This window comes from Cupressus sempervirens, chromosome 6 (genome assembly GCF_028749045.1).
Source record: "Cupressus sempervirens isolate cs-2001-9-10 chromosome 6, ASM2874904v1, whole genome shotgun sequence".
NCBI classification, from domain to species: Eukaryota; Viridiplantae; Streptophyta; class Pinopsida; order Cupressales; family Cupressaceae; genus Cupressus; species Cupressus sempervirens.
In genome coordinates this window covers 185,153,327-185,181,167 of record NC_143123.1, presented here as the reverse complement: position 1 = coordinate 185,181,167, position 27,841 = coordinate 185,153,327, and the positions used below count along the sequence as shown (strand labels likewise).

The 27,841-nt window shown below is 35.3% G+C and overlaps 1 protein-coding gene across 1 annotated transcript; it reads right to left on the bottom strand.

Moving 5' to 3' along the window:
• Positions 1–569: 569 nt before the first annotated feature.
• On the bottom strand, positions 570–15,626 carry LOC149551868 (10 kDa chaperonin-like). The gene is made up of 4 exons (XM_089790144.1): positions 15,614–15,626; positions 6,440–6,453; positions 812–951; positions 570–618 (listed from the first exon to the last, which is right to left on the bottom strand). Exons 1-4 carry the CDS (start codon positions 15,624–15,626, stop codon positions 570–572), a joined length of 216 nt encoding a protein of 71 aa, XP_089646270.1.
• Positions 15,627–27,841: the final 12,215 nt, after the last annotated feature.

Below are 27,841 nucleotides of genomic sequence, written 5' to 3'. Positions count from 1 at the left end.
TTCAACAAATTTTAGATTTGAAATGTATATGAGTGCATGCACATTTGCCACATTTGACATGATTTCATGGTAGAGAAATATTAGAAAGCAAACAACATGTGTGATCATCACTAATCGGGGAAACATTTTGGGAAAAAAATGTTTGTATGTGTGCTCATGCTTGTTCTACATAACAAGACAATCTTAAATGCAACATTAAATTTCATTGACAATTGTTCTCTAAAGAAGCACTTGAACTTAACGCCTTGTCTGATTTCCTAGATAATGTGTATTTTCTCCTATAAAATTATTCTTCCATGCATCAAAAGAACTTTGAAATAGAGATTTTTTTGAAATAGCTTGAGTTCTTATTAAATATTGTTTTCCCAAAATACACAATAACAACTTCGTCGATGAATAATGTCAATGATGACATTCCAGTTTTTAGGTTGCTTAAACAAATACTATGAAAAAAAAAAAATCAATCATTTGCATTGTTCTCAAACTCCAAATCTTAATTAGCTTTCCTTGATGCAACAATTCATCCTAACTACTAAATTCAAAATTGGAGACCTTATCTGTAGCCAAATTCAATCCTGCAAAATTCCAAGAATGTCATCCTCCTGATACAAGTGATACCTAATTCCAACATTGAAAACAAAAGATGACAATCTACATTAGAGAAATCTATACATGGGATAATCTACAAATTTAGAGTCATTTCTTAGAACTTTTCTTATTTAGTGAAATTTCTTTATAAGACCAATGCACCCATTACACAAATCATGCATTAAAACCATAAGAAATTAAACATTCAATGATGCAAACTTACTCTTTGTCTCCTAGTTTGATTTCATTACCACCATATTCAGGTAGAAGAACATGATCACCTTCCTTAAAGCTATCAAGAATGGTGTTGCCTTCCTTACTGCGAGCCCTTGGTCCAACTGCTACAACCTTGCCAGAGTTCAACTGAACATAAAAAAATTCAAACCACTTAATCCCAAACCATAAAATAGAAATATTAACAACACACTACCTATGTATAGACCACAATGTAGTTCTTTAAGTAAAGTTGAAAGAGGAAAGGATTTTCTATGCATTCAAATTAATTCAACCTAAATGGAACGTGGAAGTCAATTATATTTTTACAATGCAGATATAAGACAATTCTATTTTAAGAATTTGTTTATATGTCAAGCTAAAATTATAAGATTATGAGCACATGAATCATCTATTTATTTCTATTATTACAATGAAAATAGGAGTATCCATTACAATTATAGAAAAAAGCCTACTAATTGTACAAATCTCAATCATGTGCTAATGACCTTGATTGTTTTACAAAAGAGCTCTTAGTTTCATACATAAATCTGTGCTCACCAAAGCATTAAGAAACACAATTAGTTGAATAGAACTCACATCTTATTCACATGGGAATCCACACACAAACATACTGCCTCAATTGTTCTACTTAAAGGGTTTCAGTGATCAGGCCAAAACAAAAACCTAACCGTATAGACAAACCCTTCTCATATGTCAACTAGTTTAACAAGAAAGATAGTAATAAATAGAGATTCCAAGAGGATGCACATACCTTCATACTACCAGTGTAGGAACATGGTATTTCCATACTCTTGTTGATATCTTCCTCCTGGTAAATCCTGCATTCTACAAATTTCTTCCCTCTTCATCAATTTTCTTAGATGATCCAACTTGATAGGATGATACCACATTTTGTTTCCCCAAAATCTGGGTAGGCGGCATTGTGACATTGACATCATTTACAGGCTCCAAGGTAGGAGAAGTTATCAAACGGTCAACATACAAAACTAGATCATCCACCATTTCCCTGGCACCTAGAGGTTTGGAATCCACGGGTTGAAGCCTAAATGTATCCAACACAAAAAAAATAAATAGCTATGATCTTCTCCCTATTTTAGAAAAATCCCTTACTCTTAGCAGAGCCACAATGAGAAAAGTCAGGTGAATTTGTCCTCACGGAATGAAGTCCCAATTTTTCTTCTACCTATGCTCAGGCAACTTTGTCCTCATGGAAATGAAGTCCCAATTTTTCTCCCACCCATGCTCATACTTTAGAATTTCCCACGAATTAATGAAACTTTTTCTCTTTTATCCATGCACATGAATGAATGAAATTTTTCTTTCTTTTTTTATATGTAAGCTTTGTGTTGGTCGAAACACCCCCATGTTGGTCGAAATTTTGACCAACACAGGGCTTACATGTAAAAAAAAGAAATTTTTGTCTTAACATTCTGACCAACCTAAACTTATTTAGTTGATGGCCAAAAATTTTGGTAGAAAAATGAGGTTAAATGTAGTAGTGACCCTATGGGATCTACCCTATGGACACTTTCTCACAATATGACCCATACAACCACAAGCATAACATGGCCCATGGGTTTAAATTTGCATTCCCTATGGCCTAGACTACTGCTAACCCCTGGTCTTACTAGATCCACTAAAGCCTCCCCTAGAGGACTATTGAGTACCAACTAGCTATGTATATGGGTTTGTGGCCTCTGATCATGCTTGGGGCCCTAGGACTACAATTGTTTGGGCTTAGAAACCTGATAACCTTGTGAAGACCTCTGTCTAGTGTCTTGCTAGCCCCTCTATTGTCCCTATGGGGCCTTTAAGGACCCTACCGAGTGGCTCTGATTACCCTTCTAAGAGGGCTTTAGCTATGCTAGCTTCTAGGAGGGGTTTTGATTATGGGATCTATCCTAATATTCCTATCTAGTTTGAATGTCTTCGACAACCAATGCCATCTCAACTACCTCTCTAAAAGTGGTAGGAAATGCCAACTACACTGATCCCTTAAGAGATAAGTTAAGGCCCTTAATGAACTAGTGGATGTGTAACTTATCATCTCTCATATACCCCACATTAGGTAGTAGATCAAGAACCTACTCTCATACTGGGTGACCATGAGAGCCCTCTATTGAAGATCATGGAACTCCTCAAGCTGCTTCTATCTAAAATGCTCTAACAAATATTTGTCTTTGAATCGGTCCACAAATGAATCCCATGTGAGTGTCTCTATGTCTACTCCCCCTATAGTCTCCTCCTACTTCTACCAGTTGGAGGCATCCTCTTGTAACAGGTGTATGGCTAGTTGTGCCTTTAGATTTCTCCCATAGACACACAATCCAAAGAACCTCTACAAACTCTATAGCCATGCCTTCGCACATGTGCCATCTATGGTACCAATGAATATGGGTGGCTAGAGTTGTAGTAACTCCCAAATCTCATCCCCAATATCTATAAGTGCTCTTATTGGTTCTCACTCTAATGCAGGGGGTGGCTCTGTCTAGTGTACTAATGCTTCCCCATGATCCTCTACAATCCTAGGTGGGGATTCCTACTTCTCTCCCTAATATCAGCCCCCTGACCTTATGTACCCTATTGTCTTGACTATGAAATAATGGGTTATAACCTCTGTTGTACCACCCAAATAAGATTATTGATGGCATTCAACACCTAATCAAGATTTGGAGGTTGCCCTAGTGGGGGTCCTCCCACATCCTTCCCTGACTCCTCTCGGCCTGCTCAGTATGCTCTAAGACCTTTGACCCTCTGACAACCATTGCAGGTGACTGCAGGCATCCTGCATAAAGTTATAGTTAATAGGTTAGACATAATGGGTTAGGCTCCTAGTGTCAAAACTATGCTCTGATACCAAAATGTCATGCCCAAAATTCTAGAAGGCAACAAAACAAAACTAATTTTATTTTTTTCAAAGGATATAGGGTATGGTTATGTTGTTCTTATTCAAACATATAACTCTTATTCAATTACTTCCAAAATTTCATTTGAGATTAATGTTATATATGTGTCTATTATATAGCAGTTAATCATTACATGGTGATGACAATTCGACAGTCTCAATATTAAGGTTTTATCCCATAAGATACTTAGTGAGTGTACATTGATCAGTCAAACATTTCTTACTTGATATAATAACTACACATAAATTTGTATCCTATAAAACCTACTAACTACCATTTCATTACACCACTACTGACCCAAGTTAATTCCATATTACTACACTACCCTACTATAATAAAATATTAATTTTCTTTCAAAAATAATATCCCCTAAAATACACTTAAATTAATGTTTTCTTGTAGGCATAACCTACCATTTTAACATAAAAAAATTTTGTAAGAGAAATTCCTCTTAAACTACCCTTCTCCTAATATAGAATACATTAATACTTCCAATTTTAAATTCCCTAGGTCATGCTAAACCACCCATGGTCACCCTTAACTTTAATACACCTACACATTGGTTAGCACACAAAAAAATAAGTAATTTTTATTTTTTAAAACAACAACTATCTTATTCCTAATCTATTGCCTAAGCACCCCTTAAGTCTAATTCCCATCTACCTAATAAATTCTCTTAGTTATGTTCCAATTTAATTTCCAACTTGTAATTGCCTTCACAATAATTTTTTTTGTTTACTTCATGGGTAGCCATCATTATTATGATAGTTATCTTATATATTTTTATATTGCTAGAGGTAAAATATGTTTATTTTATTTTGATATTATTATTCTATTTACTATGTTTTTGGGAAGAGGTTTTGTTTGAATTGCCATACATTTTCCAGCAAGTAAATATGCACCTACAAGCTTCTTTTGAATTTAAACATTCTGCCTAGTTTCTTCATGCATTCTCTATAATTGTTTATAATTGAGTTGATGAAATTGTACATTGTATAATGCATTACAATACCTATTCAATATGGAAATCTAATGTATTACACATAACAAATAACATAATACTAACAAAATCTAATTGCAAGATACTCTAATATGAACATAAATGAAATCTTTTTTTGTTGATAATTCCATGAACATAAAGTAATCAATTTACATTGTTGACATCCATTTCATGATTATAACTAAATATGAATACATAAACTAATGACTTGCCTATTCTACATCCATATGTATGAATCAAGTTTGAACATAAAATGCATTTATTATATCTATGAGATTGGAGAACAATAGGTTGACAAGAGATAAATTTTCTTTCTTCTTACTAGTGCCAACAATGATACTCAATTCTTTTCTTCAATACATTCATGTTCAAGAAGATGAAACAACAATGTCAACACAATGGAACTCTCGTTCATGTGGCTCTCAATACATTCATCAAACATGAAGATATGGTGGTGAAATCAATATAAAAAAATTTACACAATGGTAATACTTTCTCATTATGCATAGATGTCTCACAAACTCTCTATTGATAAATGAAACAAAACAAGATAACACTCTTACAATAAAATATGAGCACCTAACAAGAGGGAGTTTCCCTCTATTCAATACAAATACAATAAGGTCTTCTTCTCCCATGCAAAGGAAAGGATTATATGAGCTCCAAGTTTCCAAGATTAACAAGTAAAACCTGCAAAAGAGAGACAAAAATGGGGAACCATGGCAGCTCACCTCCCATCCTACACCTTCAAGGAGGCCACCCCTAAGCTTGGGGAAACAAAGCACAATAGATTGCACACCTTTACATTCACATATCATGCAAAAATACAATGACACAACTTAACACAACAAAATACAACCCATCCCAAGGCTTGCACATAGATTCTAGGGTGAAGGTGGGCTCTCTCCATGAGGAGAATTTCAAATCCATAAACCACATATATTCACATATTCTCATATGTAACATGCTCTTTCAAGGCTTAGCAATATCTTCGCTCTTTATACACCTCCTTATACCTCCCAAGAATGCAAGTAATCATGAAGTCCATACTCCATTGAAACACATCAAAATCATCTCCACACATGGGAGAGTTTCTCAACTACATGGGTGAGCCCAACTAACCCCTTCACCCAAGCATCTCTTCCCTTGCAAGGGTGAGTGATGCTTCACACCCATTTTACACAAACAATGAACATGAACAAAATAAGATTCAAGGAAGAAATCACAAAAAAAAAAAAAAAACACTTCTCACATTCAATGCACACACAACAACATTCTTCACAAAACCACATCTACACCATATCAATCTACAATGCAATGAAGAAACACCTTATCAAATCTACAATGTAATGAAGAAACACCATATCAAATCTACAATTCAATGAAGAAACATCATATCATATCTACTATCCAATGAAGAAACACCATGGATCATGGATGCCAACCTCACCCCAAGCGATGGCAAATGAAAGTTGTTGTAGAGCTCATTATTCTCTTCATCCAAATCCTTAATGTCTCTAAAGTTAGAGAGTTGGTAAGTGGATTTTAAATTTGGCCATGCCTCTATATAAGACTCCCATTTTTGGATTCAATATAAAATTCATTCTTTTTGGGGTCTCCTAGGTCTTCTAGGCACCCTAGTGGTCACTATTAGCCCCCTAACTTAATGTATGATCATGGGTAGGGTTTATTTTTATCAAAAATTCACCTTAGAGCTATTTTCTGGCCCTCACAATGTTAGATAAAGTCCAATTACAAATTTCCTATGGGGGTAACCTTTGTTTCCCTTAATAAGTGAAGGAAATAAGTCTAATTCTTAATTAAAGAATTTAACTAGAGATAAGGTGGCTACATGATCCATCTTTAGAGAACATGTCATTTTCACATAACAAGTATAAGTGTCAAGTGACACACACAAAATTCACTATACATCACACATGACATGTTTTGAATCTACTCATGAAATACATACTACAAACATACATCTCACATTTACAAAATAACACATCACAACAAAGTTTATGAATCTTCTAAAGATTCACCATGGTAGTGTCATATTAACATGTGTTTATACCTTATTTCCCCGTTATGTTTCCATGGCTCCTTCCCTACACACTAAACTTGAGCATCAATAGTCCAATGAAAAGTCACATATAAATACATATGAAAGTAAGGATACATGATAATTTTGTTATTCTAAAATTCACATATAACACATTTCATAATTAACTTCCTATTCTCCATCATTTACATATAAACATTTAATCATTAAGCCTCAGAAATCTACATATTACTAACTTTCCTAACAAGATCAAATTAAGTATTTAAATCGCATCATAATTTTGTTCCCTATCATAATAATGAAGTATTGAATAAATATCCATTAATTCATCGACTATGCCAATTAAGTCCTAATAGATATCATGATGGAAAATCACAAGGTAAATATCATTGGATAAGTAGAAAAATTTACTATCCTTCAAGTCTCAAAACTATATGTTGAGATATTCAATCCTAGGTAACAAAATAAAAATATAGTATCTATGCTATGATGGGTCAGGGCGTGACCTTACATCCTCCCCCCATAAGCATGAACTTCCTCCTGAAATTCATAAAAAACATAGGGGTATTGTGCTCTCATCTGTGTTGCATCCTCCCATGTCACCATGACCTCATCATAACATTCCCACTAGACTCTAACCTAGTCTAGCTCTCTGCCTCAAAGTGAGAGGGTTCATCGAGCCAATATGTAAATGGGCTCTAAGGCTATCTGTCTATCTGATTCCACCTGCAATGCATCCCAATCTATGAGGTGAGACTCATCATAAATATAATTCAACAATATAGAAACATAAAATTCATCATGGATATGTGACAGACTAGGTGGCAAGGCTAGATGATAGGCAACTAGTCCTATCCGCTATAAAATCTTGAATGGTCCAAAACAATGAGGTGCTAACTTAGAGCCCTTTCTATAATAGATTGGACTCTTAAGAGGTTGCACCCTCAAGAATACTCTATCACCCACTATGTACTCTCTATCTATCCTCTTGGCATCTGCATACTTCTTCTGTCTATGTTGGGCCTCTCTAAGTCATTTCCTAATTTGTGTTACTTGTTGCTCCATGTCCTTGACCAACTGTAGTCTAATGGATACCCTATCCTTGATCCTATCCCAACTCAAGGGTGTCCTGCAAGATTTTTCATACAAGGCTTGGTAGGGTGGTGTACCTATAGAAGAATGATGCCCATTATTGTAGGAAGACTTGGTAAGATGCAAGTATTCTTCCCACTTAACCTGGCTTTCCATCACATAAATCTACAACATATCCTCTAAAATCTGATTAACCCTCCCTATATGTTCATCTATTTGAGGATGATAAGTGGTGTTGAATTTGATTCTAATGCCTAATGCTACCTATTATTCCCTCCAAAAGGATGATGCAAACAAATAATCTCTATCTGAGATGATATTATGAGGAATGCCATGTAGTCTAACAATATCTTGCAAGAACACGTGTGCTAATGTAGGGGTGGTGAAGCTAGTCTAAACTAGTAAAAAATGGACAACTTTGGTCAAGGTGTCAACCATCACCATGATGGCATTGTAAATATGAGAAGACATCGAAAGACCAACAATGAAATTCATAGAAACAGTGTCCCATTTCCACTTTGACATCTCATGGGGTTTCAAGAGTCCACTTGATGTCCATGTTCTACCTTAACCCTCTAAATCTCAAGGCATCTGGCTATAATACTAGCAATTTGCATCCTCATTCCCAACTAATGATATAGCTATCTTAATTTGGCATGGAGCTTCTTAACTCCAAGATTTGTTGCATAATATGCTCGATGAACCTCCAAAATAATAAACTCATGCAATTTTTCTGTGGAGGGCACATAGATGAGCCCTTTATATCTTAATAATCCCTTAGAATCTAATGAATAATCAGAAAATTTACCCTCAAGAGGTCTCTAAGAGTAGGCTATTTGGAATTTTTTTGCATAGAATTCATCCTCTAGTAGGTGGTGCATAATATGCTCCCTCAAATATGTGCTTGTAATAATGGAAGCGAGCCCACAAAATCATCTACTCAAGGTATCCATCACAATGTTCTCCTTACCCTTAATAAAATGCACATCAAAATCATACTCACATAAGAACTCCATCCATCTCTTTTTCCTAGCATTAAAGTTTGGTTGTGCGAAAATATATTACAAGATCTAGTGATCTGAATGAAGTTCAAATTATCACCCTAGAAGGAAATGATGCCATCGTGCCAATGCATGGATCACTTCTGTGCTCTTGAGATCAGGAGTAGGGTAATTGAGCTTAGGTGCATTGAGTTTCCTAGACTCATAAGCTATGGCTTGACCCTCTTGCATAAGAATAGCTCCAATTCCATCCAAGGAAGCATCTATGCATACTACAAAGTCCAATGAGGGGTCGGGTACTACTAAAATGGGTGAACTAGTGAGTGCCCTCTTGAGCTTCTAAAAGGCCTCCCCACTCTTTTCTATCCATTCAAACTTCTTTCCCTTTCTTTGAAGAGAGGTAATAGAGTGAGCTACCCTAGAGAAACTTGCCACAAACTACCTATAGTATCCCACTAATCTCATAAAACTTCTAACCTATGTGACACTGGTAGGTGCTAACCAACCCATGATGGCTCAGATCTTGGATGGGTCCACTAAGATCCCATCTCTTGATATCACATGACCCAAATAATGTACTTTCCATCTAAAAAAGGAACACTAAAACAAGCTACCATAAAGTTGATTCTCCCTTCTATCACAATACTTGTCATAGGTGCTCTTCATATTCCTTCTCATTACGAGAATAGACCAATATATCATCTAGGAACACTACTATAAACTTATCTAGAAATGTGCTAAACACCCCATTCATGAGGCTCATAAATACAATTGGGGTGTTCATGAGATGAAATGGTACCACTATGAACTCATAGTGACCATATCTTGTATGAAATGTAGTCTTGTGGATTTCACTTTCCATGATGCACAACTGATGGCACCCTGACTTCAAATGAATTTTTGAGAATACTCGAGCACCCTATAACTACTCAAATAGATTGTCAACCTTAATTAGCAGGTATCAATTCTTGATAGTTAGCTTATTCAACTATCCATAATCAATGCACAATTAGAGTGATCCATCCTTCTTCTTAACAAAGATCACCTATGCTCCCCAAGATGACATGGTCAATCAAATATGTCCCTTCTCCAAAAGTTCCTCTAGCTGAATCTTAAACTCATTGAGCTCATGTATGGTCATCTTATAGGGTGCTCTAGATACAAGTTTAGCTCCTGGCATGAGATCAATATGGAAATCAACTACCCTTGATGGTGGCATACTAGGAAGCTTTGATGAGAACACATCTTAAAATATCTCTAATATCATATAGTCATTGAGGGAAGATTCCTCCCCTACATCCCCCTCTCTATCACTAATGGTGATGGAAAATATCTAACATAACTTCTATATGCACCACTTAAGCTACATGGCAAAAATCATACAAAGGGATACTGGCCTTTGAACTCTTGAAATCACCCTAGGTGTACCATGATCATCTATAAATTCAATCCTCTTCTATCTACAATCCATCTTGATGTTGTGGGTGCGAAGCCAATCCATGCCAAGGACTATATCATAGGAACCCAAAGGAGTAATACGCAAGTCTAATGTGATGAACATGTCTCCAATTTGAATTGGACACTCATGAATCAAGGAATCAACTAACACCCTAGCCCCTAAAGCTATTCAACCTCCTAGTCAACATCTTGTCTAATTGCCACTAGCATACATCGCTCCACTACAAAAGGGGATATAAAGGAGTCTATAGCTCCAGAGTCAAATTGTATAGTAACCTCATATCCTCAAATCATACATGTAGCCTTAATCACATGGCTTGATGCTCGGCCTAACAGTTATGAACCACTACAAACACCCTATGGGATCTGCCCATATCACCTATGGAGGCTCTAAGGTGGCTCCTCACTGGCTGCCTACTATGGGAGCTTGTGGACACTCTCTCGCAATATGACCCATACCACCACAAGAATAACATGGCCCATGGGTTTGAATCTACACTCCCTATAGCCTCGACTATTGCTAACCCCTAGTCCTGCTAGATCCACTAAAGCCTCCCCTAGAGGACTGCTGAGTCTTGATTGGCTATGTATATGTGTTTGTGGCTTTGATCATGTCTAGGGCCCTATGACTACCACTGTTTGGGCTTAGAGCCTTGATAACCTTGAGAAGACCTCTATCTAGTGTCTTGCTAGCCTCACTACTATCCCTGTGGGGCCTTTAAAGACCTTTTTGAGTGGCTCTGATTACCCTTCTAAGAGGGTTTCTACTATGCTAGCTACTAGGAGGGGTTTCGGTTGTGGGATCTATCCTAAGATTCCTGTCTAGTATGAATGTCTTTAACAACCAATGATGTCTCAACTACCTCTCTAAAAGAGGTAGGAAATGCCAACTGCACTGATCCCTTGAGAGATAAGTTAAGGCCCTTAATGAACTGATGGATGTGTATCTTCTCATCTCTCATATACTCCACATAATGGAGTAGCTTTGAGAACCTACTCTCATACTAGCCCACTGTGAGACCCCTATGTTGAAGATCACAGAACTCCTCAAGCTACCTCTATCTAAAATGCTCTAACAAATATCTATCTCTAAATTAGTCCAAAAATGACTTGAGTATTTCTATGTCTACTCCTCTTATAGTCTCCTCTTACTTCCACTAGTTGGAGGAATCTTCTTGTAATAGGTGTATGGTTAGTTGTGCCTTTAGATTTCTCCCATAGGTACGCAATCCAAAGCACCTCTACAAACTTTGTAGCCATGCCTTTGCACATAAGATATCTATGGTATAGGTGAATATGGGTGGTTGGAGTTGTAGTAACTCCCTAATCTCATCCCCAATATCTCTAGGTGCTCTCATTGGTGCTCACCCTAATGTAGGGGGTGGCTCTATCTGGTGTATTGATGCTTCTCCCTAATATCGGCCCTTGACCTTATGTACACTACTATCTTGACTATGAAATAATGGGTGGTAACTGCTATTGTACCACCCTAATCAGATTATTGATGGCATTCAACACCTGATCAAGATTTGGAGGTTGCCCCAGTGGGGGTCCTCCCACATCCTGCCTTGACACCTCTCAGCCTGCTTAGTTTTCTCTAGGACCTTTGTCCCTCTAATGACCATTGTGAGTGATTGTAGGCATCCTACACAGTTTTAGTTCATAGGTTAGACGTAATGGGTTAGGCTTCTAGTTTCGAAACTAGGCTCTGATACAAAAATGTCATGCCTAAAATTCTACAAGGAAAAAAAACACAACTAATTTTTTTTTTGAAGGATATGGGGTATGGTTATGTTGTTCTTATCCTAATGTATAACTTGTATTCAATTAATTCCAAAATTGCATTTGAGATTATTGTTATATATGTATCTATTATCTAGCAGTTAATCCTTGCATGGTGATGATGATTCGATAGTCTCAATATCAAGGTTTGAGCCCATAAAATACTTAGTGAGTGTACATTGATCAGTCAAACGTTACTTACTTGATATATACTAACTGCACATAAACTTGTATCCTATAAAACCTACTAACTACCATTTCATTACACCACTACTAACCCAAGTTAATTCCATATTACTACACTACTAGGCTACTATAATTAAATATTAATTTTCTTTCCAAAATAATATCCCCAAAAATACACTTAAATTGATGTTTTCTTGTAGGCATAACCTCCCATTTTAACATAATTTATTTTCCTAAGAGCAATCCTTCCTATACTTTTTCTAATATAGAATACATTAATAATTTTAGTTTTAAATTCCCTAGGCCATGCTAAACCACCCATGGTCACCCTTGACTTAAATACACCTACACATTAGTTAGCACACAAAAAAAAAAGTAATTTAAAAAAAAAAAAAAAACTATCTTATTCCTAATCTATTTCCTAAGCACCCCTTAAGTCTAATTCCCATCTACCTAATAAATTCTCTTAGTTATGTTCCTATTTAATTTCCAACCCATAATTCCCTTCACAAAAATTAAAATAAAAAAATCAAATCAAAACTACCCTACAAACTCTATTCCCCATAACTTAAAACCTACCCCCTGCCCAATTTCCAATGCCCCCCTTTCCCTCTCTCTTCCCACATGGGAAGGAGGAGAGAGGAAAGCGTGCTTCCTAAGGTGCCCCAACATTAAATACCACCTTCACCCCCACCCTCCCCCCCCCCCACCCCCCCCCCAAAAGGAGTAAGGCTGCCAGTTAGGAAAGAGTGGAGGGTTTTTCCTTTTCTCCCCCTGACTTGCATTTAAAAAAAAAAAAAATTGAAACACTCTTGACATGATTGATGACCATGTTGCCTCCTAGGATGGGGGAGTTAATTAATTAATTTATTTATTACTATTTTAGTTATTTTATTATTGTTTGGCTAATAGGGTACTTTAATACAACCATATATCAATATTTTTTTGTTTACTTCGTGAGTAGCCATCATTATTATGATTGTTGACTTATATATTTTTTCATTGCTAGAGGTAAAATATGCCTATTTTATGCTGATATTATTATTCTATTGATTTTTTTTTTGGGAAGAGGTTTTATTTGAATTGCCATACATTTTCTAGCAAGTAAATATGCATCTACAAGCTTCTTTTGAAGTTAAACTTTTTGCCTTGTTTCTTCATGCATTCTCTATAATTGTTTATAATTGAGTTGATGAAATTGAACATTGTATAATGCATTGCAATACCTATTCAATGTGGAAATCTAATGTATTACACATAACAACTAACATAATACTAAAAAAATCTAATTACAAGATACTCTAATATGTCCACAAATGAAATCTTTTTTTGTTGGTATTTCCTTGAACATCAAGTATTCAATTTACATTTTTGACATCCATTTCATGACTATAACTAAATATGAATACATTAACTAATGAATTTTATATTCTACATCCATATGTATGAATCAAGTTTGAACATAAAATGCATTTATTGTATCTATGAGATTGAAGAATAATAGGTTGACACTAGATCATTTTTCTTTCATCTTACTAGTGCCAATAATGATAATTCTTTTCTTCAATACATTCATGTTCAAGAAAACAAAACAAAAATGTCAATACAATGAAATTCTTTTTCATGTTGCTCTCAACACATTTATCAAACATGAACATAGGGTGGTGAAATCAATATATTAAAATTTACACAATGGAAATACTTTCTCACAATGCATAGATGTCTCACAACCTCTATATTGAAAAATGAAATAATACAAGGTAACACTCTTACAATACAGTATGATCACATAACAAGATGGAGTTTCCCTTTATTCAATACAAATACAATAGGGTCTTCTTCTCCAATGAAAATGAAAGGATTACATATATGAGCTCCAAGTTTTCAAGATTAACAAGTAAAAAATGCAAAAGAGAGACAAAAATGGGGAATCATGGAGGCTCACCTCCCATCCTAGGCCTCAAGAAGGCCACCCTTGAGCTTGCATAAATAAGGTACAAACAGTTGCACATCTTTACATTCACATATCATGCAAAACTATAACAATACAACTCAACACAACACAATAAAACCCATCCCAAGGCTTGCACATAGATTCTACAATAGAATCAAGATATAGAGTGAAGGTGGGCTCTCTCCATGAGGAGAATTTCAAATCCATGAACCACATATATTCACATATTATAATATGTAACATGCCCTTTCAAGGCTTAACAATGTCTTCCCTCTTCATACACCTCCTTATACCTCCCAAGAATGCAAGTGATCATGAATTTCATACTTCATTGAAACACATCAAAATCATCTTCACACATGGGAGAGTTTCTCAACTACATGGGTGAGCCCAACTAACCCCTTCACCCAAGCATCTCTTCCCTCCCAAGGTTGAGTGATGATTCACACCCATTTTACACAAACAACCAACATGAAAAAAACAAGATTCAAGGAAGAAATCAAAAAAAGCAAAAAACTTCTCAGATTCAACAAACACACACAACAAGATTCTTCACAAAACCACATCTACACCATGTCAATCTATAATGCAATGAAGAAACACCTTATCAAATCTACAATGCAATGAAAAAACACCATATGAAATCTACAGTGCAATGAAGAAATTCCATATCAAATCTACAATGCAATGAAGAAACACCATGGATCATGCATTCCAACCTCACTCCAAGCAATGGAAAATGAAAGTTGTTGTAGAGCTCCTTATCCTCTTCCTCCAAACCCTAAATGTATCTAAAGTTAGAGAGTGGGTAAATGGGTTTCTAATATAGCCATGTCTCTATATAAGACTCCCATTTCGGATTCAATCTAAAATGCATTCTTTTTGGGGTTTCTTAGGTCTTCTAGGCACCCTAATGGTCACTATTAGTCCCCTAACTTAAAGTATTATCATGGGTAGAATTTATTTTCATCACAAATTCACCTTAGAGCTACTTTTTGGCACTCACAATGCTAGGTAAAGTCCAATTACAAGTTTCCTATGGGGGTAACCTTTATTTCTCTTACTAAGTCAACGCAATAAGTGTAATTCTTAATTAAGGAATTTAACTTGAGATAAGGTGGCTGCATGATCCATCTTCAAAGAACATGTCATTTTCACATAATGAGTACAAGTGTTAAGTGAAACACAAAAAATTCACTATACATCACACATGACATGTTTTGAATCTACTCATGAAATACATACTAGAAACATACATCTCATTTTTACAAAATAACACATCACAATGAGGTTTATGAATCCTCTAAAGATTCACCTTGGCAGTGTCATATTAACATGTGTTTATACCTTGATTCCCCATTATGTTTTCATTTTTTCTTCCCTACACACTAAACTCAAGCATCAATAATCCAATAAAAAGTCACATATAAATACATATGAAAGTAAGGATACATGATAATTTTGTTATTCTATAGTTCACATATAGCGTATTTCATAACTAACTTCCTATTCTCCATCATTTACATAGAAAGCATTTAATCATTAAACCTCAAAATATTACATATTACTAACTTCCCTAACAATATAAAATTAAGCATTTAAATCACATCATAATTCCATTTCCTATCATAATAATGAAGTACTGAATAAATATCCATTAATTCATCAACTATGCCAATTAAGTCCTAATACATATCATGACAAAAAATAACAAGGTAAATATCATCGAATAAGTAGCAAAATTTACTATCCATCAAGTCTCAAAAATATATGTCGAGATATCCAATCCTAAGTAACAAAATAAAAATATAGTATCTATTCTATGATGGGTCAGGGCGAGACCTTACAGAGTGTCAATATATAAAATCTGAGTACATAAACCTATATATTTATATAAATGGTAAACATGTGTAGACGATACTTGGAATAGAATAGAAATGATCAGAAGATCAATTACAACCAAAGTAAAGTATATCCAGAACTTCAAGGATGTTCATATTATCTACAAAGGCCTTTAGAACTTCCATTTCTTTGGCTTCCGTGACCTCGATCTTTTTTGAGTTGGCCCTAGTATGCTTTTTGGGTCTATGGTCATCTTTCATGTCCTTAGGTCCTTGGACTTTCCCCTATTCAAATTGTTCATTAGAGTGTTAATGTTGTCCTTCACTATCTTTAGAATAGAACAATTCTGGTCAGCAAGTTTCTTAACCATCTTCTGCATATTGAACACTCTATTATCCATAACATCCAATGTTTTGTAGAGATCCTTAATCAGCTGATCCAAAGCTTTACTCTTGGCTTCCAGGGGTGGAAATTGTTTCATCAAATTCTTAACCTCTTCATCATTACTGATCACCCCAAAAATTCTATCAATATATTGACTCAAGGTTCTCTCCCCTCTAGTAGTTTTGCTAAGCTGATCAAACTCTCTTAGAATGTCCTACATCTACTACTTCAAACTATTAATGTCCTTCTTCATTAGCTTTGGATTATGAAATATCCCCATCAAATGACCCTGGTCATCATTATTCTTGTTATGAATCAAGTAATCCTCATCCCTACCCAAATTATCTCTTTTATTATCTGCCTCCTTAGGCCCTTTGTTAGCCACCCTTTGTTAGCCACCTTCCCTTGAGAAAGCACATTCTTCCCTTTCCACTCCATCCTCTTAATTAGAGGTTCATCATCAAAAGGTATGTTTGAAACCCTATCTTTATTCTTCCTCTTATTTCTTGTAACAATACTAGAACTACCTTTTTTTTATTACACTCCTCTAGCTCCTCTTTAGACTCTATATCCATCTTAGATTTGACATACTTAATCTTCCTTTACTTCCTAGATGAGATCCTAGGAATGAGTTTTTTCCTCTTTTGATCATCTGACTCAGCAACCTCCTCTTTTGTATCCTCATCAAAGCCCTCATCCTATTCACTCCCCTCAATCTCACTCTCCAATGTTTTTTTCTATAATGGGGTCTATCAACTTTTTTGGATTTTAGAAGGTCCATAACCAATACCTAAGCCCTCATGGAAGGCATGGTCACCCTTAGGATCAGTATGAATAGCTAAAACTATGTTACCCAATGATTGCATGAGGTAGAAGGGGAGATTAAGCCTAAACCTATGCCTAATTATCTAAGTTATTGTTAATCAAACTATTGTTAATCAATAGTGTTAATTGAGTTCCAATAGTGTTAACCAAGTTCTAGTGTTAATTGAGTTCAAGAATTGCTAACCGAGTTAGTGTTAACCAAGTTCTAGTATTAATCAAGTTCTAGTGTTAAGTGAGTTGTCTAGTGTTGAGCGAGGGTTCCTTCATGCGCTAAGTGAACCTATTATTTTGTTGATGCTCATTTCCTTCTTTGACCAAGTTTTTCTATGATTAGTTTTTAGTTTGAGACAACTTATGTATTTAATTTGTACCATTTATTTAATGATAGGATCTTGTCTTGGGATGAGTGCATACTATTTTAAGGTTAGCCTTTCTATTATGTAATGATCTAGCATATTTTGTAATCCATTTTGGGCAAGTATAAGTAGAGGTGATTGGTTTAGGTTACGGAATGACTTAGAAAGTTCAAAGAAGATATTTCTGGAATTGTGAATTTGAAGTCAGATCATGGATCTTGAAGTTGTATTTTGTATCTGGCCATAACTAATAAGGCCTTATAGCTAGGCATGTATGCTAGTGACTTGATGAATCAATAAAAGTGTTTTATTCTCTCTCTCTCTCTCCTTGGTGTTATTCTCCATGTGTTTTCTTCTATTGTGTTTACTCAACAAGGTGTTTGGATAGCTAGGTCTACCTTTGTCCCTAGCTATTCATCCCCTCCTTGAGTCTGGCAGTATCAAAGAACCAAATCTATTAGATTAAATGAGTAAGTATGATGAGTATTTCATTCAAGAAGGTATGTTATTCAAAGGAATTCAATTATGTATACCAAGAATTCTAGATAAGGTTAATTGTACTATAGTTCAAGTTTGTGTGGTCAATCTGAAGAAATTTGAAAAGGAAATGAAGAAGAATCAAATCTATTTTTCTATAATTCCTAGAATATCAAGTTGCATCAGTAGCAAATGAGTGATAGAAACTACTTATGACTGAGTGATAGACAATAATAACCTAGTAATAGAGGTTAGTAGTAACTAAGTGACAACAGAAGCTAGAAGTATTGCCCAAGTGCCAGTAGAAATTGAAAGGTTATTGAATGATTACAAGGAGATTGTTACTAAAGATATACCTGATGGTTTACCACCAGTAAGAAGTATAAGTCATTGTCTAGACCTGATTCTTGGAGCTAGTTTACCAAAAAAGAACCATATAAATTGACACCTATAGAGAATGAAGAACTTTACAAACAATTGCATGACTTTTTGTAGAAAGGTTTGATCAAAGAAATCTTGAGTCCATGTGATGTACCTATTGTATTACCACCTAAGAAGAATGGAGAATGGATAAGTTCTACTAATTCTAGAGCTATTAAAAAAATCATAGTGAAATATGGGTTTCCTATGTTAAGGATGGATGGCATAATGGATTGTTTGAGTGGAGCAAAGTATCTTTCCAAGATTTATTTGAAGAGTGGTTATCATCATATCAAAATTAGGGAAGGTGATGAATGGAAGACTACTTTCAAGACAAAAGATGGTTTCTGTGAATGGTTGGTTATGCCTTTTGGTTTGACTAATGCACCTAGTACTTTCATGAGGTTGATGAATGAAGTTCTCAAGAGATTTTTGGGTAAGTTTGTGATTATTTATTTGGATGATATTATGATAGTCAAAACACCTTGGAAGTAGCCATATCAACTTCATTAATGAGAGTCATTTTAAGATTAGTATGTGCAGCAAAAGCATGGAATCAAAGTTTGTTGCAGATCACCTAAAATACATTTCCAAGAGGACTTTTCAAAATTTGAAGTTGGGGAGTATGATGTAGAAGCACCTAATATACAAGAAATGAGAAGGTAAATATTTCTAATGTGAGATATTTGAATTCATTTGATTCTTTTGAGTCAAGATGTAAAGGCTAGAAAAGCCATTTGTGATAAGGTGTCAAAGTTGTCTAAGGAGGTCTTAATATGATCAATAATGTCAAAATGTTCATTTAATATGTGAATGGAACTATATGTATCAATATAAATTCATTTGAGTTATAGGTGTGATCTAGTTTGGGCTTATACAAAAATTGTAATAGAAAAATACATAAAGTGCACAAAAGATTGTGAAAACAAATGCATAATGTCATAAAGGGCTAAAGGAATGTAATAAGTTGGTTTAAAAAGTGGTTGGAAAGTTGTGAAATACCAAAAAAACTATAAAAAAATTGTAATGGTAATTCAAAGAGAGAGAGAGAGAGAAGGAGGATATCAATTTTGAAAATTTGAGTATTCAAAACTTGTTATTTTGATTGGTTTCTTGCATTTAGTCTCTATTTCTAGGACTTTTAGGGACATGTACAGTCTAGAAACTCTATAAATTTGTAATGGATAGATATATTAATGAATCTTATTTCTCATTATTTTTGTTTGAATTAATTGTAGTAAGTTTTGAAAAAGTTATGCAAGTTTTGGTGAAAGTTGTTATTTTCAGATTTAAGGATGCCCAACTACAATCAGATTGAAATGTTTGGTACAGGAAGATTTTGATAAATGAGGAACTAAATCTATATGAATTGGAAATATATATGAATTAGGTTTCATTTCAAATTGGTTTGGGTCTTTTTGGTTCATATTTGTAAAAGTTGTGTGTATTTGAGTGAAGATTTGTTTGTAGAGATCTCTATTGGAGTTACAATTAAAGATATATTATTGTAGAATTATTTATTGATTGAAAAAATTTATGGCTTGTATTTTTGGAACCTAGAATCATAAAATATTGAGTGTAAATTTTTTTGGTATGATTTGGACTTCTCTTGAAAAATTTATTTGATGCCCTAGGTAGGGTTACTGGTTTTACATCTGGTTTTTGACAAAAAATACAGGTCTTGGTAGAGAGACCATAACCTCTAATTATATTATTGGATTTGACTCATCTTTGGATATGTTTTAGAAATAGTAATTGTATAAATTTACTCCAAAGGGTTTTGAAATAAAATATCAAATTTGAAATTTATGAGTAATTTATTTGGATATAGAAATCAGACAATGTGGATGGGGATATTGAATTACTCGCCTAAATGTAAGGGTTCTCTATTGAAGTCTTTGAGATATACTTAGTTCCTTGAGGGTGTTCCAGACTATTATGAAGCCTTTGAGTTTAACTAGGATTCTTTGAAGGTAAATATAGAGGGCTCTGCATCAATCTATGTATTGATGGATTTGACCTTTTCATCTTTATCAACTTGAGCTTTTTGTCTTTTATCACTTTCTGGTCAAGGTCCGAAGTCCATCTTCACAAGGTTAGACTCTTAGAAAAATTACCTTTCAAATATTTCACCTAAGTTCAAAAAACTTGCATATACCTTTACCAAGCATTGTCATATTCCTAGCATCCCTAAACATCATTTTGACTTACCCTAGTGGTATATCCCCCTCATCTTGCATTGTTCAAAACCCTAACATCATTTCCACTATCAAACCCTATCAACTTGTCTATCAACCAAATTGTCTTCTTGATCACTTATCCTCATTTTACATATATCCCAAACATCACTTTCAACCCTAGCATGTCATCCCTTGCATAGTCTAGCTTGTATACACCAACCTCTATCATCATTTCCAAGTTCAAATTCTAACCCTAATTGTTAGTTTACATACCATAGAGTCATTTTTGTCTCCTTTAGTAAATTTCCAAAACGTCACTTTGCATTTTCATTTTCATAGCATCCCTAGGAAATTTTTAGTTTTCATATTAAAACCCTAGTTCATTTGGCTCTTCCTCACACTATATAATATCCCTAAACACCTAAAAATCCAATAAACACTCGTATCTTGCATACCTATTTTACCAACTACACACTTCAGGTGCATAGTTAGTAGTTTCACTGCACAATTGGTAGTTTTAGAGTGCACTTGGTAATTGGGGATATCATTTTAGGTTTCATAACCCTAATCTGTACTTCCATAGCTTGCATTACATCCGTAAACCTTGGAAAACACTCAAATGATTCACATTTTGCATTTTGGTCACCCTAACACCTTTGTTTACCAATTACATACCTTCTACTTACCAATTTCTTACCTTCAGGGCCCCAAGTGCACCAAGGGTACACTTTCTACTGTCTAAGCACAATTGGTAGTTTAGGTGTGCACTTGGGAGGTAGGGAGTCCATTTAGGTTTTCCTCCACTGCATCTGCATCCTTAGGTATCATGCCACCACTTACTAGGACACAATCAACCCAGAGACCTAAAGAACTTTATCAACCCTTGTTTTCTAAGGTACCAACACAACCAAAACCTTGTCCAAGACAAAAGAAGAACAAGAAAGCCCAACAAACATTTAAAGAAGACCAAATTGAGACATTACAACCTTTACTTGTAGACCCCTTAAACATGTATCCACAAGATCACAATATACAAGAGATGACACAAAAAACCCTAAACAATGCACCTACCATGAGGTTTCCTACAAACACTTCCCCTACACATAGGATGGTTCAATGGTGTCCTAACTTTGAACCTATATTTGTGTCAACTCCACCCAGAGGTGGAAGTGTGCCAACCACATCCGAAGATGAGCAAACACACTCCTTCAAATTTAGCAAACCCAACACAAGTACCTTTAACCTTAACACATCAAACACACAACAAGGTACTATACACCTAAGTGATGACTCTAACACTAATTATGCCATCACCAATGAAGAAATGGCTAGGGCATGTCAAGATAAAACCTTCCAAATGAACTTTAAACTTTTAGTAGCCCAAGAAATTGTCAAATTCAACCCAAACTTGAAAGGTCCTAAGTCCAAGCATCAAACCAATCCAACACTCAAAATCATACAACCCATGATCAATTTGCACTTAGACAAGGGAAAATAACCTTCAAATTTTTCAAACACAATGATGGCACCTATAAGGTCTCACCAAGAATCAACCATCAAAATCCTCCAAAGTACATTTGATCACATCAACATTAATCCCTTGTTTGATGAACCACCACAAATAAAGGGAAACAAGACTCTTCCTAAATATCCCAAAAGGATGTTAAGACTTTATCTTAATCACATGACACAAAAATAAGATGTTCTTGAAGGGACTTGTATTCTAGGGATGCCAAACATACCTCCATTGAAGGAAAATCAACAAAGCACACCTTTGCCCCTAACTCTTCCAAATGTTATGATGTCAAATGTTATAAAGCCTCTCATGAGTACAACATGTGAAACATCAATTGCAATAATCCCTATGGACATACAAATGAAAAGTCTTATTGACATTACACCCATTCCCAAAAGGAACATGTCTCATTGTCAAGTCAATATGATGTCCCAAGGAGAAATATCTAATACACAAAGATACCAAAATAACAACCCAAACATGATGTTCAATTCCCAAGGACATAATCAACTCCCATGACAACATCAACCTATAGTGGTACAAGGACTCAATGTTTCTAATCCACAATCAAGTTTGAATCCACTCAACACACATTCGACAAATCAATAGCAACATCAACCAAAACCACAACAATCAAATGGTGCAAGCATCCAACATCCCTAACATGGACCCCAATGTAAATTCACTTGACTTACATGCAATGTATCAACAACAAGCCATGTTTTCTAAACAAAAAGAGCAAATAAAACAATAGTTGGAATACCAAAGACACCTCGAGCAACAAATTGTGTATCAACAACATTTGTTACAATAGTAGCATGTGCCACAACAAGCTCAACAAATACCTCTACAACAACAATCACATACATGGTCTCATATGCAACCAACAAAGGTATCTCAACAACAACAACAAAAAATGGCACAACAATTACCATAACAACAAAATATGGTACAACAATCACAGTCAATACCACAACAAGTGCCACAAAAAATACCACAACAAGTACCCCAACATCTATTAAAACAAGGACCCTTTTGTCTTTGAGGTACTAACATGCCTGCACCACCTAGTGACACATCACCAAACTCATCAGACATAGAAATGTTAGAACTAAGTAGACATAGTTCTCGCCATAAAAAACAATCTACTCATAGACAAAAAAGGGTTGAAGGGAAGACTATCATGAAAAACCCTAATGAAGAGTTATTACAATAGTCCAAACAACTTTCCAAACAAGTCAAGGCATTAGGAGTCCAGAAGAAATAGGCTCTATATACAGAAAGGGACTTATGTCCTAATCCCTTTGATAAAAGTCTGTATATGCCTCCATTCCCAAAACACTTTGAGGTACCAAGATTTGAAAATTACTGAGGAATATACAACCTTGTTGATCATATCAAAGAATTTTGTACCTAATGTACCAAACTCAATGGTGAGCCCATGTACCTCATGAGAGTGTTCCCTCATTCTCTAGGTGGGCTCAAACTCGAATGGTATTCCAAACCTCCTAGTACTATCGAATCTTGGTTAGAGCTAGTAGACAAATTTATCTCCCACTTTGCCTTCAACATTATAAATGAGGTGACACTATTTGATTTGTGCTCAACTAAACAAAAGATGGGAGAACCATTTATCACATTCTTACTATGTTGGAGAAGCTTAGTTAGTCAATGCTCACTAGACATTCTTGAAGAGCAACAAGTTAACTTGTACATTGAAAACCTAGCCCCCAACTTAATGTATGAACTTAAGATCAAAATTCCAAGCACCATCTCCAAACTAATGAAAAAAGGGGCTAGTATTGAATATGCTCTTATCCATAAGGGAATCCTCAAGATGAACAAGGAAAACACAAAAACCAACTCATCCAATGACAAGGAAATTTTTTTCTCCAAAAATAAGAATGTGACCAATGATGGCATTGTGGATGCATGAAAAATTAGCACAACACAACCTCAATTGACTTTGAAAGGTGTGAACCCTATGAATTCATAAACTCCCAATAAAACACCACCTCCACAATAGAAAATTGAGACTTCCATGCAGGATGGACCACTAAGACATCCTAGAACCAAAGATAGAAAATTCACACCTTAGGGGATACCTCTTGAGACTGCACTCCAACAATTACTTAGTAATAACTTTCTGTAGTTACCCCTAATCAAAGAAGAGCCACTAACTAAAGCTTCTTGGTGGGATGACAAAAAATTATATGATTACCACCTCACCAAAGGACATAAGACCTCATCATGTTTCTAGCTCAAACATGTAATACAAGACCTTATTGATGATGGTATGATCATAGTCAATCCATCACTACTGGCATCCAACTCTGATCACAATATTTTTAAAGATCCTTTAGGTAATCATGACAAAGAGAAGGCCTCTAGCTCAAAGTCAACTTCACAAGCCAATGTGAATTACACACATACAGGATGTGATTACACCATCAACTATTTCAACGAGTCTGATTCTCACATATCCACATTCACCTTAAAGGTATGAAGACCCTTGTTGCACTATCACTACATGTCGTACCAAGATCACCCTACCTAGAGCACCTTCTATACCTACAACCTCTACTAGACCTACACCCCCTAGTAGACCTAATGCTCCTACTTCATTTGATGGTAGCCTTGGTGAACAGATTGGCAAGACCCCTATGTAAATATCCATCTTGGACCTACAACATGTGTCCCTCCAACATCAGAAGATCCTTGACCAAGCATTAAAAGAGTCAATAGCCCCAGATAACATTGATGTTGTCCAGTTCTAGCCCATGGTTGGGAACCTATCCACATCATAGCATATCACCTATTCCCCCCAAGCTATTCCTAAAGACAAACCCAACCATAATGATCCCCTTCATCTTGAAGTCTTTATACATAAAGACAAGGTCAAAGATGTCTTAATAGATGGAGGAGTGGGATTGAACATATGTACTCTTAAAGTTATCAAGGGTATGGGTTATTCTGAGGAAGATTTGGATCCCTCTCATAGAATTACTATAAAGGCCTATGATGATGGTGAATTCTTCTCCAAGGGCATCATTATATTACCCATTAGAGTTGGTCCAACTACTAAGAATGCATTGTTCCATGTCCTAGACATAGCAATGAATTGAAACATGGTACTAGGATGCCCTTGGCTTCATGCTATGAAAGTAGTGCCCTCTACATATCATCAATGTCTAAAGTTTTCCTATAACATTGTGGAGGTTACAATCCCTGGTGATCCATACCCTTTCTATTTTTTCACTAATCTGAGAGATGCTACAGCATACCAAGTCCCAATAAACAATGAAGCACAACCCACAGATTCCTCTAAATATGTGGATGCCAATATACTCCTTAGTAAGGCCAAGTAAAAGACAAAGATTGAATATAATGGGTGTGGAGAGTACTTTATGTCTCAAGTATTCCACATTAGGGAGTTGCCACCTTCTCCCCAGTCTTATGGTAAATCAAACCTATTGCAAGCATAACATTTTGAGATCAATACACAAAATTCCACTTCTAGAAATTTCATTAGTGGAGGTGGCCTACATGAAGAACATGTCTATGAGAATACAAATGTCTATATTGAGAAAGAAAAGGTTGAACAAGAACCCATTTTGATATATCCTAGCAAGGATGGACCTAGGTTTACAATCATACAGAAACAAGGGTATGGTGGACATAGTGTCCTTGGATCTTAGAAATAGGAATTATTGAACCTATCACTACAAAAGGATGACCTCCTAGTTTGGGGTTTGGATTCAAACCATTGTGAATAGGTCTTCTGAGTACTATGATACCTATGTGTAAGACTATGGATGTTTTGAATGATGAAAAGGCATCTAAGGATACCCAACCTAAAACCAATAGTCCTTTAGCTTATGAGCATGACCCCAATTATACCATTGAATCAGATATCCATATATATATATACCTTAAACCAAAGCCCATTCAAAAATAATGATGACATCCCCTTAGGTTGTCCTAAACTATTGGATTGGAACTAGCAGGGACAACTAAATTTTGATCAATTACACAATGATGACACTCTTGTAATAGACTTTGAAATCTATGAAGGAATTATGATTGGCCATCATAAAGAAGAAATTTCTCCTAAAAGAACACATTGACATATTTTGGGGAGCCAATTCCATCTTCTAGATGCAAAATTGAACACAAAGAAAAAAATGACAAGAATAGGTCTCTTGGTGAAAACCAAAAGACACCATTAGACCATGAAAAATCAAAAGCTAATCAACTCCCAAGGATTCAAGATGAAAAACATAATGCCATGAATATTAGTGTTCTAGTGTTCAACATGCTACAAATTCTTTTTGAGCATTCTCAATCAGCCTTCATGTGGGAAGACATTGGTCTCAATCCTCCCAATCCTTCTTTATATCTAGTTTCTTATCCCTAAATCCAGCTACATAATTTTCCCAACACCCAAGATCAAATCTTAATCCAACAACCCTTTGTATATGTCATCATTAGTGACATCCTATACAAATAATCCTTTGACCTATTTATCCTCATATGTCATGATTTGTGAGAGGCAAACACTTTCTTACATGTGGTACACAATGATATATCTCGAGGCCTTTCTAATAGTTTGATTTTAGCTACATACTTGGAGTGAATCCTATGTAGTTATGGTCAATTGTGGGTTCAAAGATTATCAACTAGTAGCACTAGCAATAGATTTCTTCTCAGGATTCACCAACAACATTCATGATTTCATCTCAAAGTCCTAAAAACTATCAAAAAATGGCAAAAAGTCCTAAAAAAATCAAAAAATAGCAAAAAGTCATGAAAAAAGAAAAAAGAAAAAAGCGAAAAAAATCATGGAAAATGGATTCCTTGATGAAAACCTAGCAAACAGGTATCTTGGTATGAAAATTTGAGTCGAGAGAAAGATTTCATCCAAAAGTGAAAACCTAGCAAATAGGCACTTTAGGCAAGTACCATGGTGAAAACTTCGCAAACAAGCACCATGTGTAATCAGTTGTTGCTCCTCCATCTATTAGGATTCCATCTAGCTTTTCCCCCTTTGTCATTCCCTTATCATATCCTTCATATTGGATGACATCCCTAGTCCCTTATCATGGCTGATGAACTAGTTAATGTCCATTGTTATCTTACCCAAGCATCACCAATCTATATATACTCTATCATTGGCCTTTGCACATAGTTTGCATCTTGTCTAAGGGCATATCACCCACACAGTGCATGAGTTTGAACTTGAACTAGGGGCATGTCCCTAAGCACATCTTATTGATTGGAGTTTCACATATCAGACTAGAGCTAACATTTAGAATCATTTACGATCTTGAAAAAATCCTAAAAATTCAAACATGATCTTGAAAAAAATCTAAAAATTCAAATATGGTCCTAGAAAAAATCCTAAAAAATCAAATATGATCCTAAAAAAATCCTACAAATTCAAATATGATCCCGAAATAATCATTAAAGAAAAAATCATAAAATGTCCTGAAAAAATCCCTAAAAATCATAAAGCATCCTAAAAAATCATTAAAAAACATAAAATGTTCTAAAAAAATCCCTAAACATCATAAAA

What these genes read in the sequence shown, in the direction of transcription:
- LOC149551868 (XM_089790144.1), bottom strand. An exon ending in ATCAAACTAGGAGACAAAGA is followed by an intron (nt 619 to 811) that starts GTAAGTTTGCAT and finishes TGTTGGAATTAG; the next exon opens with GTATCACTTGTATCAGGAGG.